The 13,828-nt window shown below is 36.3% G+C and overlaps 1 protein-coding gene across 3 annotated transcripts in view; it reads left to right on the plus strand.

Moving 5' to 3' along the window:
• Positions 1 to 13,828, plus strand: part of LOC150076169 (protein lin-37 homolog) — a 238,058-nt gene that overhangs the window by 154,881 nt on the left and 69,349 nt on the right. For all 3 annotated transcript variants that reach the window (XM_090387566.1, XM_090387567.1, XM_090387568.1), the window contains exon 5: positions 11,465 to 11,688. In XM_090387566.1, the coding sequence (XP_090243692.1) occupies positions 11,465 to 11,688 (224 nt within the window). The remainder of the gene's footprint in view (positions 1 to 11,464; positions 11,689 to 13,828) is intronic.

Genomic DNA, 13,828 nt, shown 5'->3' on the forward strand with positions numbered 1-13,828 from the left:
GTTACCCATTTATGGACTAATTCAATGGAAAGGTTCGGTGAAACACAAGTAGTTGCTCTTGACATCTCAAAGGCTTTTGATCGTGTTTGGCATAAAGGTCTTCTAAACAAGCTTCCATCTTATGGTTTGCCAACTGTTTTTAGTAATTGGTTATCCAGTTTTCTCTCTGATTGCTCACTGAGGGTGATGGTAGATGGCTCTCTGTCTTCTAACTTCTCCACTAATGCCGGTGTCCCCCAAGGTTCAGTTATTTCCCCCCCCCCACTCTTTTCCTCTTGTATATTAATGACCTTCTTCCATTGACTGGAAATCCTATCCATAGTTTTGCCGATGATAGCACATTGCATTCAACTTTCCATTTTGAGAAACCTCAGCTTCAACTTCTCGAAAATCTGCTACCAATTCCTTAAATGCCGATCTTCAGGTAATTCTCCAGTGGGGCAAAGACAACTTAGTTGATTTCAACCCTTCTAAAACTCAGTCTTGTTTTATATCTGGCAAAAAGGATTCTTCTGCTCCTATGCTTATCTTTAGTGACACTCCGATTTCTAGGCAAAATGATATATCTCTTTTGGGGATTACCCTGATTTCTAATCTCTCTTGGCACAAGCACATTACAAATATTGCCTCCTCTGCATCTAAAAAACTTGGTTTTCTCTTTTGCTCTCGGCGTTACTTTTCTTCCAAACAGCTGCTCACTCTGTATAAATCGCAAATCCGCCCTGTCATGGAATATTGTTCCCACATCTGGGGTGGTGCCCCCAAAACTTCTCTCAGGCTTCTTGATTCCATTCAGAAGAGGGCAGTTAGGTTAATTAATGATTCATCTCTAACAGAGTCTCTCCACTCGCTTTCTCATAGACGTACTGTTTCTGCTGCATGCCTCTTCTACAGATACTTCCATGGGCACTGTTCTTCTGAATTGGCTTCTATAATTCCCGCTCTCTCTTTCAAAACAGTCCGAACATGTGCCGCCACCAGTCAACATATATTTACTGTCCAACTTCAAACCCACAGAACCAACTTTTTCATCTTTCTCATTTATTCATTCAACTGCCGTTTTCTGGAACAACCTTCCTTCATACGTATTTCCTGAAAATTACAATCTACAGAAGTTCAAGTCCAATGTCAACAAATATCTTCTTTCGTCTTCTCAACCTCCAATCCCAGCACGGTACTAAGTACTATAGGTTCTAATACCTCTCGTGTTTGGGGTTCACATAAAAAAAAAAAAAAAAAATTGGAATTTAGGGAGTACAGTGTGTACAGAAAGGATAGACAGGACAGGAAGGGAGGAGGGGTTATGTTGTTAGTTAAGAAACACATTAGATCTAAGGAAGTGCATCCAATTGATGTTTTAAATACTGTCCTTACTGTCGTTAACAACCTACCAACCTTCATATCATCTGCAAACTTGGACAATAAGCCTGATACCTTTATCAGTATCATTGATAAATACAGAAAACAACAATGGGCCCAATATGGATCCCTAGGGAACACCACTAATAATTTTACTCCATGAAGAGCAGTGTTCATTGATTACCACTCTGTCTTCTCCCACTCAACCATCCATTGCAGCAACTTGCCCTTAATGCCACACTGCTCCAAAAGAGCTCCAAAAGAGTAAAGACAATTACTGACAGAGTACTCACAACTCTGTGAAACTACACTTTGTGAAATTCACAGTTTCACAGAGTAAAGACAATTATACAAATAACAATATTTGTATAATTGTCTTTACTCTGTGAAAATAATAATAAATATTTGAAAAACAACTAGGATAAGAACATAGATCTTAAATTGACCAATGGGATTATAAAAACAAGTTACCTGAAACTTTAAACAAACTGCATCAGCACTTGTCTGTTATCAAGCTACTCTTCAAGCAAAATGTCAAATAGTTGCAAATACGGTGATGGGTAACCTGACAGGTTCTCATGTGAAATTTCTGTATGAAAACCATAAAAAAATTACTTCAGAAAATATTTCATTAGAAGTTTGACAATATTTAGGAAGGTAGAAAACATTTCAGATTTTTAATCACTGATTAATGATTAATGTGGGAATGTTATTTTTGATTATCACTTTTCAGGTTATCCACCACTACTGCCCAGTTAATGTGTAAAAATGTATAATAAAAAGGCAAATGTTGCTCTTCCCATACATTGTCAAAATATAGTCTTCCATGCCACCCTTGTTGGGAATATCCAAACTAGTCTCTTTGAATGGTACTTTACAGTGCTAAGTCCAGTAAATGTAATTATGCTGGAATACACCACCAAGAAATAGCACGTAAATGGAACCTTGACCTCAATAAAATTCAAGGGAATACAGTAAAATGCCCGCTATTCGCGGGGGTTACGTTCCTGAGAAATGCCGTGAATACCGAAAACGCGAATACTGAGTTATGGCTCCCATGGTAATAAAGGTGTTCCGTTCCAAAGTATGAAATATATAAGAAAAACTACTAGTCTAAAATTTTGTCTATGTTTGTATTATATGTACCTTCATAATATGACTATGTACATAGACAGTACATAGTGAAATGCAAGCATATGGCATCGAAATGAAAATAAGAAACAATTTAATATTAAATGTAATATTTATTAGAAATTTTAAACCAGCGTCTTTGCTAACTAAAAAAACTTATCCCGGCAGTATCACCAGTTTCGCTAAAGTGTTGATAAAGGTGTTTTGCCTTTTCACGAATAATGAGTGAACTTAATGGAATTTTATTTTGAGTTCGGTCTTCTATCCACAGATTTAAAGCGTTTTCCATTTTTTTAAATTTAACATCACGAGTTACAGAGCAAATTTTTGAAGCAATTAGCACGTTTTCACGGACACTACGGCGATTTTTTTTTTTTTTCCCGATTTCTTGATTGATCGTACCGTTGACTCCTTGATTTTATAATATTTTGCCACTGAGGAGACACTTTCACCATTAGAAATTTTATCTAATAACTCAATTTTATACGCTAATGTCATCACCTTTGATCTTTTCACATTTCCCTTGTTATTCGTAACCATATTTTTGTACGGATTAGAAAGAACTTGTCCAAATAAGGTCACTTTCTTCCGTTAACACACTCGGAAAAGTCTGTTTTACACTGCAAAACGGTAGATTTATCACTTTTGTAAGCATATCAATTTATAAATTGATAAATTTATTCAATTTATAAGCATATAAATTAAAAGCAAATGACAAAACCTTCCATGACAAGCGCATAACACAACTGAACAAGGATTAGCAAGAAACATCCACGCTCGCGATTTTGTCACCCCTCTCTCCCCCGCCACTCACTGAGCGCTGTTTTGACCGGGAAAGATAATTTTAGCCACACCCATGTTTTTTTATGGCAGAAAATGTTCACGGCGCTTTAAAATTCACATTTTTTTAGGTTTTATTTTATGTTAAATCAGCAACCGCGAATAGCGGGGGTTTACTGTATATAATAACTTCTTGGGATATACACAAGCTAGAAGTTGACCTTTAGTTTCTTGGTCTTCGAAAAGTATCATTTCATCACCTTGTATAAATGCTACATGCAAATCATGCTACAGAAAATACCGCAACACTGATAAACCATACTTTTTTTTTTTTTTCTTGTTAGTTGTTGCCACATCAGCTTCTATGGCTATAATGCACCTCCCAAAGTTTTTGCATTTTACTGTGATCCAAGCCCGAGACCTTTTGGGTTGCCAGGCATGCACTTTACCTACCTGGCTAGCCCGGTCGGCAATAATCCATACAGATGGTTCTAAGTCCTGCTTACATGTGAATACAGCAGCTGTTTCCCCCAGCAGGCACTGCCCCAAATGAATGTTGCATAATTTCTGCAAAACCACATGCTATCCAACTCACTTTAAATGAAATATATCATCAGTCATCACTTTCTGCAATAATTTATTCTGACTGTTAGCACCAGCTCACTCCTCTTGTCATCATTTCCTACAAGAATATTTTAATGTAATCAATTGCTGTCACTGAAATTATTCAGAAACAACGTTTTGCTGGAACCCAGTACACTCAAAAAATACTCCTAAGTGTAAAATAGATTCTTCCTCCCTTTTTCTTCGTTCATTTATTTTTCTAAAAATTATTTTAAAATTATTTTGTTGATTTCATTTAATGCTGTTTTTTATTTTGACTTGTTTTTATTTATTTGTGTTTCTTAACTTTATATACCTTCATATATATTTGTGGAATTTGAATCAACTGGCGTGCCATGTATTGAGCAACCCTGCACATCTATGAAGACAGTGGCAATTTCCAGTGTAATGCATGACCTAACACAAACTATTCACTATGCCAGTTGAAGTTGATTTATCCACCATATAGGAGGCCTTTGAATAACAGTAGAGTTGATTTATGCCACACAAAATCTAAGATTTGTGTTGTCCAAGCCATTTGGGATGTTTTTCTAACCCAGTATTTTGTGTAACAAAATAGATAACAATGGCCCTTGATCTGGTGTGGAATGTGAAATCACATTTTATCTTCTCCAAAGTTGAGAACACATCATTTGGGTTGTAAAATACATGAAATATACTCAAGACTATCCTTTTATGATAGTGACTATATGATGCTCAAAAACCTTTTAAAAAGGAGGAACATGTGGCATGGCCTTAATCCTTTCAGCAGTATATGTATACTTTTCATGTGTGGATCTTATATGGTACTTATGTATATTTCAAGGTTATATCAAATAAGATGTCTATGTATGAAATGTTTTAATCTTTCAGTTGCCATCTATTATGTGTTTCCAAGTAATGCTAGTAATTCAGGTAATAATTTTTCAAACTCAGTTGAGTGTCATCCATATGATATCATCAAATTAAAAATTACACTGAGCAGTGTAATTTTTGCTGCTTTCACTCATTGAATGAAATTGAATTTTTGCTGATTCACTCAATCAATAATCATTGTCTAATGAAAGTTCCAGAGGAATAAGGTACTTTTATTTTGTTATGAATTGTTAAAAATATGCATCTCAAAATTTGACTGTTTAGTTTTAAAAATATTAGAGACACTTAATTATTCATTTTCATGACTATATAATTACATTTATTTTTGATTGTTTGGTTTTCTCTTGATTATCTTATTTGTCATTATTACACAGTCAGTTTTTCTTCTGTTTCAGATTTATATAGAACTGAAAAGAAAGTTCAAACTTCATGATTTGATATTTATAATTCGTATTCTGTGGCTCAGACACTTCAGATACACTGATGATTAAACAAATTCATCTTAAATTCTTGTGCATGCATTGGATTATCCCCATTGATTATGTAAGAAATGGTGATCAGTTTCTGTGATCTATGAAACTTATTATAGAATTCAAGCTACTCTATTTTCATCCTGAAGCAAAGAAGTTGGTACGAATTTTTTTTCTTTTATGAATTATCCAGGCTCTAAATGACAGAGACAGTCAGTTATATGCAGAACGTTTATAAAATTTTCTATATAATATCAGTGTAAATACACCATAGTTAACCCATAGATTTGAGCTACGATCGTAGCATAGAAGGCATCGTTTTAATTGTATCTCATAATGTGGTTGCCTTCACAACAAGATAGCTACTATTGAATTACTTCAAATAAATAACGCTTCTCTAGTAGAGAAGACTACTGTTATTTATTTTCAGCATACCACCACCCAGACAATCGTTTCGAAGCTTTTTGGCTTCATCATCAGTGGGCGGGTAGGTAATACAACAAGCCATCTCAGTTGCGAAGTTATATCCACATTATGAGAGATGCCAGAAGGGTGTGGTGGTAATGTATTTGGAAAATTAAATGCACTAGGCATAATCCTTATGGGTTTTGATAATTAACTATATAATATCAGTGTAAATACACCATAGTTAACCCATAGATTTGAGCTACGATTGTAGTGTAGAAGGCATCGTTTTAATTGTATCTCATAATGTGGTTGCCTTCACAAACGATCGTCTCGGTGGTGGTACGCTGAAAATAAATAACAGTAGGCTTCTCTACTAGAGAAGCGTTATTTAATTGAAGTAATTCAATAGTAGCTATCTTGTTGTGAAGGCAACCACATTATGAGATACAATTAAAACGATGCCTTCTACGCTACAATCGTAGCTCAAATCTATGGGTTAACTATGGTGTATTTACACTGATATTATATAGTTAATTATCAAAACCCATAAGGATTATGCCTAGTGCATTTAATTTTCCAAATAAAATTTTCTATAACATGGGCAAACATTTTGTGACTGATTGTTTCAGTGATGTGACTGCTTTTCATGCAAGTGGTAGTGTTGTCCACTCAATTGTCTTTGACATGGAGAATCAGTGCAGACATTTTTTCTCCATAAGTTACTGTGCATTATGCTATTCTATGCAGGTTTGTTAGTCTTTATTTCCCTTCCCAACCAGATGTGTTGGTAGAGGGGGATCCAATCCAGGAATGAGAGTATGACTGTTAAGAAATCTCTAAAAACTTTGTTTTAACATTGTTTTCTGAGTTTTATATGCTTGGAAAGGATTATTATTAGCTTTAGCATCAGGCATATGATGTAAGAAAGCAAGCTTATGCAGCATCAGCCAAAAAAAAAAAAAAAACTCCCATTTCACCTCTCCATTTGTTCCAAATGCCTGTCCAGCTCAGCCTTAGATTTATTTAGGCATTCAACTTCCACAACAAAAGAAGACAGTCTGTTCCACCAATCAACTACCTGCTGGCTAAAAGCAAATTTCTGCATATATATTCTCCAACTGTCTTTCCTCTATTTGAATCTTTGTCCCCTCAGGTTCTTAATCTCAGCAAGAGGAAGAATCCCATCAGCATTCAGCTGATGGGATTCTTCCTCTTGCTGAGATTAAGATTAAGGTGTATAAGGCCTTGAATGGCTCTAGCCATTCAAGGCCTTATACACCTTAATAAGATCACCTCACAGTGCCTACTCTCCAGGCACAGCAATTTGCAGAACTTAAGCCTTTCTTGGTAAGAGCACCCCTTTGTATTCATTCTAGCAACTCTACATCCTTCCTAAATTGAGGCTTCCAGATCTGTACACAGTACTCTAGGTGTGGCCTGACCATTGCCTTCTATATAACAGGATAATCACCTCCCTGTCCCTACTAGCAAAATTCCTATATATATCATTGACAAGATTCCATGACCTGCCCTGGTAGCCCGTCTGCACTGCTCAGTGAACTTCATATTCGACTGCACAATTACCCCCAGGTCTTTTTCACTTTCTACTTTCCTGATGTAGTACCACACAGTGGGTACACTTCTCTTTGGTTATTGCTACCCATATGCAATACTTTGCATTTGTCAATGTTAAACTTCGTTTGCCACTTCTCAGCCCATTTGCCCAACTTATCTAGATCCAGTTGGAGTAGCATACTGTCTTTACTGTCATTAACAACCCTGCCAACTTTTGTATCATCTGCAAACTTGGACATTAAATCTTATATACCTTCATCAGTATCATTGATAAATATACAAAACAACAATGGGCCCCAACACCGAACCCTGGGGAACTCCACTAATAACATTTGTCCACGGAGAGCAGTGTCCATTGATTACCACTCTCTGTCATCTTACACTCAACAATCCCTTTATCCATTGTAGCAACTTACCCTTAATGCCATCTCTCTCCAATTTGTATAGCAATCTTCCATGTGCAACAGTATCAAAAGCTTTCCTGAAATTCAAGTATATGATATCAGAATTATTTTTGCATTCAGTTCCTTTGTGACCACATCATAGTAGGTAGATGACTTTCATCAACCAGTGAAATACCACCACTTTGCTTATTGGAGGCTTGAAGTGGTGAAACCCATGTTTAGTCTCTAGAGCAAAGTTTCCGGCATCCCCCTCCCCCCATACTTCTCCTTCAACCCATGCACGGTACTAAGTACTATAAGTTTTGATACCTTTCGTGTTTGGGGTTTTCATAAAAAAAAAAAAAAAAAAAAGTATCCAATCAAATTCGTTAGATAAGACCTCCCTTTATAACAAACCCTTGCTGTGTCTTAACTATTACTGCAGTCTTCTCTAGATGATCCTGCAATGCTTCTTTAACCAGTAATTCCATTATTTTCCCTGGATCACAAGTTAAACTAACAGGTCTGTAGTTACTTGTGTCACCTTTTGAACCCCCTTTGTGAATTGGAGATACATTTGCACACCTCCAGTCCATGGGGACCTCCCCATCCACCCCAGGTGCCTTTTTTATGTTTAACTTCAACAATTTCTCCTTCACTTTGCTCTCTGTTATTACAAAATCCCTTAGCTCCCTGTTAGAGTTTGAGATAAACTTCTGGCACTTCCCTCATTAAATAACTCCTTGTGTGTGAATGTAGATGCAAAATACTCATTCAGTTTATGAGCTACCTGAGTATGATCATCAATAGTCAACACACACTATGTTTTAAGTGGTCCAATTTGATTAATCTCTTTCCTTCTAGAGTTTTCATAAGTAGAGAACTCTTTGCTGTTTTTCTTTGCATCCTTTGCCAAGGATTTCTCGTAATCTGCCTTCACCTGCCTAGCCTCCTTTGTGACTTGATTACAGAATAGTTTATATCTGCCATAGGCTTCCCATACATTTTTCTTCTCTGCCACGAGTCTCATCTGACATCCATTTAGGCCTAAACCTTGAACAGTATTTCTTATTGGAATGAAAACCTTGTAGCCTCCAAAATGAAGTCCCTGAAGGCTTCCCATTTAGAATTCAATGTTGGTAACATCATCAGTTGATAACACTGTACAGAAATTATAAACTGTCTGAGATCCTTGTCGTCACCTTTACGAAAGCAATAGCCCTTCCCTTTAGCCTTGATGGTAGTTACATCTTTAAGTAATTTCTACATCAGTACATTGTGATCACTGTCAATCAGTGTTTCCTTTATCTACAAATTCTTAATGCATGAATAATCACTGCTGTAATCAGATCACAAGTATTACTCCCTCTGGTTGCCTCTTGAACATGTTGCTGTAAAAAAACAATCATCCAATAAATCCACAAAAGTCTTGCTAGTGTGCGAATGACCAACCACAAGTTCCAGTCGATATCTGGAAAGTTAAAATCCCCCATTACAAGACATTCTGATTTACTGGCCCACTCTATTTGTCTGCACAATTGCTCATTATATTCATCAGATTCATTAGGCCTATAACAAACACCTACTCTCATTTTTCCTTTCCCAGTGTTTATGTTACACCAAACGAACTCAACATTGCATTTTACACCAACATTAATTGGATGCACTTCCTTTGATTTTATTTGTTTCTTATCTAATATCATAACCCCCTTCTCCCTTTCAGTTTTGGCTATCCTTTCTGTACACATTGTACTCCCCAAATTCCAATTCTGCACTGCTTATGTCTGTGTGACACCATGCCTTTGATGTCTTGACTAGCACTTCAAGCTCATCAAATTTATTAACTATACTCCTAGCATTGGTGTACATGCAAGTATATATGTGCCTATTTCTATTCTTAGTTGCCCTAACACAGCCTGTGTATTTATTTGTTCCACTATGATTCCCAGCAGTCCTGGAAATCCCCATTGCCTTGTTTTCCAGGCTGCTGCTCAATTGCATTTAAAATAGAAGCAGTCGGTGCAAGAATCACTTTCACCTCTCCCAGCGGCTACTTTTAATCTATTAGTCCGTGTATCCCCCCCCACAAGCTCGCTGTTTTCCAAACTCTGCCTCTCACTTAACTCTGCCTCGATAGCAACAGCCAATATTCTTGCACCCTTTCTATTTAAGTGTATCCCATCCCTGTAGAAGCAGTCTCTCCTGTTAACAAGCACAGACCAGGCTGAGAAAAATTCTACCCCTTGATCCTTGCACAATCTCTCTAGGGCCGAATTGATCGACAATTGATCATATACTCCCTCCTAATGTGGCTGGGCAGAATTGCAGACACTTTCAAATTCAACCCTAACTTGTGACTTTTTTTAAAAATTTAACCTGTACTTGTTGAGTAAATCTGTAGATCTTTTACTCTTAATGTCATTAGTTCCAACATATACAACAAATCACGTTTTGTGCCCTTAAAAGATGATATCTGCTCTACAACATCATCAACGTTTGCCCCTGGCAGACATACCCTGGTCCTGTTCCATCTATCATGAATTTTAATATATAATTAATAATCTTAAATTATAGGTGAAACCTCGTACCTTTTTAGTAGGACTGTTAATCTCTCAATACTCAATTGTGAATGATTATAATATGAACTTACCCCCTGTGCATAGTCATAAATAAATCAAGTTAAATTAGCTATTAATTAAAATAATCATGCCTTCAACTCTCATATCACATCAAGGGAATCAAAGAATTACGGAAAGACTGCGGCCACCAACCAACATCACAAGCCATCATGAGAACTGAAATACAATTGTTGCAAAATTATAAAAACGACGAAACAAATAAATTAATTCACACATAAATTAAACTTTAAAAGCATTTTTAATGGTTTTAAAGTTTAATTTATATGTTAATTAATTTAAAACCGCTTTTAAACAATTGTTGCAAAATTCTAAAAATGACAAAACAAATAAATTAATTCACACGTAAATTAAACTTTAAAACCATTTTTAACAGTTTTAAAGTTTAATTTATGTGTGAATTAATTTATTTGTTTCATCATTGTTAGAATTTTGTGACAATTGTTGGTTTTGTGACAATTGTTGGTTGGTTCTTTAGAGGTTGGTGGCCGCCGTCTTTTCATAATTCTTTCCGATTCCCTTGATGTGATATGAGAATTGAAGGAATGATTATTTTAATTAATAGCTATTTTAACTTGATTTATTTATGACTATGCAAAGGGGGTAAGTTCATATTATAATCATTAGCGATTGAGTGTTGAGAGATTAACAGTCCTACTAAAAAAGTATGAGGTTTTCACCTATAATTTAAGACTATTGTAATAATAGTATGTATTGGACTTCATAGCTCCTTTTGATTTGAATTAATTATTAATAATGGATAATGAATTTTATAGGCATTCTTCCCTAGGGCCATGTGTCCTGAAGCAATTAGAACTTGAAGCATTTATCAGACGGTGCCTCCGTAGCCAGGTGGGTAGCAACAGCAGTGCGTAGGACACGCTTCTTGATTAGACTGGGGTTCTAAACCCGTCACCACCAAATACGGAGGATGCGGAAAGGTCAGGGAATGACCACCGCATATCCCTGGAGAAATATGGCCTTAGTTGCTAATACTCCTAAAAACCAAATAACAAACAAACAAACATTAATCAATAATATTGGTTATTCAGAAAATCTTGACCAAATTTGCTATGAGCAATGGACACTTTTTTTTTGATAATATTGCTTCTCCAGAGATTCTTTGTATATAACTTTTTAATTAATTTATATAGTTTTAAAATATATTATTTTAATTGACAATTTATGAAGCAGCTAATTTTTTTTATCCTATAAATTTTTGAATGTTTTAAAAACCTTACAGATTCTTACATCATGAAATTATATGATCGGAGTGTTGACCTGGCACAGTTCTCAGAAGAGACCCCACTATATCCTGTCTGTAGGGCATGGATCCATAACCAGCCACATGGAAGTGAGATACAAGTGAGAGAGGAACCTGTTAGCCCTATTTCTTCAACTCCACCACCACCACCTCCCCCGCCACCACCTCCTATTCCTACTCCTGCAGAGATACAAGATGACAAGGTAAAGTCTCGAAGGCACGTCCACATTCTTGTTTATATTTAAAAGTAATTAATCACACTACGTCAGGCTTCTTATTTTAAATATAGCTTGTTAAGATATAAAGAGGATTATGTGAATAGAAAACACTTTCAATTCACATAATCCTAATGAATAGAAAATGCTGTACTTTCTTTAATAAAGGATTCATCATTAATGGTATTAAAATGCAGTATCATATACCAGACTAGCTCTAAACTTGTCAGATTATTGGAAGACCTAATTTTTTACCTAAAATAAGGTTTTTCAAAAACCTGTATGTAATTTTCAAGATATAGCCTGACCATTACGTTATGTGATGAAATAATTAACATTATGATTATTCCATTGAAGCAACATGATATAAAGGAGCAACAAGCAAATTCCCAGCAACCTTGTATTAGTGGTTTCAAAATGATGCAAGGAAGTATGTTTATACATCATCAACAACAAAAAACGAAAACACTTTGGTCTGATCCTACTTTAAATTTATTCAAATTTCCCTTCTTCCACAATACCAGATAAAAGATTGTTCTAACAATGAGTTCTGTAGCTGAAAGCAAATTGTTTTCCACTCATCGTTTTCAAGCAAACGTTTTCCAATTTAAATTTGTTCCCTCGTGCGTGCATGCGTGAGCGAGAGAGAGAGAGGATGGCACTAGCATTTAGTTTACTCAACACATTTAAATCCTTAAACATTTTTATCAGGTCTCCTTAGTGGTGCCTAGTTTACAGAACTGAAGTCTTTCTGGTTAAGATTACCTTTTTTTGCCCCCTGACCAATCTTATTCTCCTCTCTGCATGTGTCCCAACAGATCTGCATCCTTTCTAAAATGAAGCTTCCAATCATGTGAACTGTGTGACACTATATCAGAGACATGGTGTCACACAGATATAAGCAGGGCAGAATTAGAATTTGGGGAGTACAATATGTACAAAAAGGATAGACAGGACAGGAAGGGAGGAGGGGCTATTTTTTTTTTTTTTATGAAAACCCTTTGTATTTTTTATTATTTTTTTTTATGAAAACCCGAACACAAGAGGTAGTAGAACCTGTCAGCCCTATTTCTTCAACTTAGTATAGTACTTAGTACCGTGTTTGGGTTGGAGGTTGAGGAGACGAAAGAAGATATTTGTTGACATTAGACTTGAACTTCTCTAGACTGTAATTTTCAGGAAATATGTATGAAGGAAGGTTGTTCCAGAAAACGGCAGTTGAATGAATAAACGAGGAAGATGAAAAGTTGGTTCTGTGAGTTTGGAGTTGGACAGTAAATGGATTTTGGCTGATGGCAGCACGTGTTTGGACTGTTTTGAAAGAGAGAGCGGGAATTATAGAAACCAATTCAGAAGAAGAGTGCCCATGGAAGTATCTGAAGAAAAGGCATGCAGCAGAAACAGTACGTCTATGAGACAGCGAGTATCTGAAGTATCTGAAGAAAAGGCATGCAGCAGAAACAGTACATCTATGAGACAGCGAGTGCCGAGACTCTGTTAGAGAGGGGCGCCTCCGTAGCCAGGTGGGAAGGAGCAGCAGTGCGCAGCACACGCTTCTTGATTAAACTGGCGTTCGAGTCCGTCACCACCAAATACGGAGAATGCGGAAAGGTCAGGGAATGACCACCGCATATCCCGGAGCAATATGGCCTTAGTTGCTAATGCTCCTAAAAACCAAATAACATTCTGTTAGAGAGGAGTCATTAATTAACCTAACTAGAAGCGTGAGAGAGGTTTTGAGCCTAATCTAGAAGTGTGAAAGAGGTTTTGAGGGCACAGTCCCAGATGTGGAAACAGTATTCTATGGTAGGGCAGATTTGCGATTTGTACAGAGTGAACAGCTGTTTGGAAGAAAAGTAACGTCACAAGTGAAAGAGAAAACCAAGTTTTTTTAGATGCAGAGGAAGCAATATTTGTAATGTGCTTGTGCCAAGATAGATTAGAAGTCAGGGTAATCCCCAAAAGAGATATATCATTTTGCCTAGAAATTGGAGTGTCACCAAAGATAAGCATAGAAGCAGAAGAATCCTTTTTTGTGAAATATAAGACAAGACTGAGTTTTAGAAGGATTGAAATCAACTAAGTTGTCTTTGTCCCACTGGAATACCTGGAGATCGGCATTTAAAGA

The sequence above is a fragment of the Mastigoproctus giganteus genome, chromosome 13 (genome assembly GCF_048544385.1).
Source record: "Mastigoproctus giganteus isolate SK-2022 chromosome 13, ASM4854438v1, whole genome shotgun sequence".
Classification (NCBI taxonomy): domain Eukaryota; kingdom Metazoa; phylum Arthropoda; class Arachnida; order Uropygi; family Thelyphonidae; genus Mastigoproctus; species Mastigoproctus giganteus.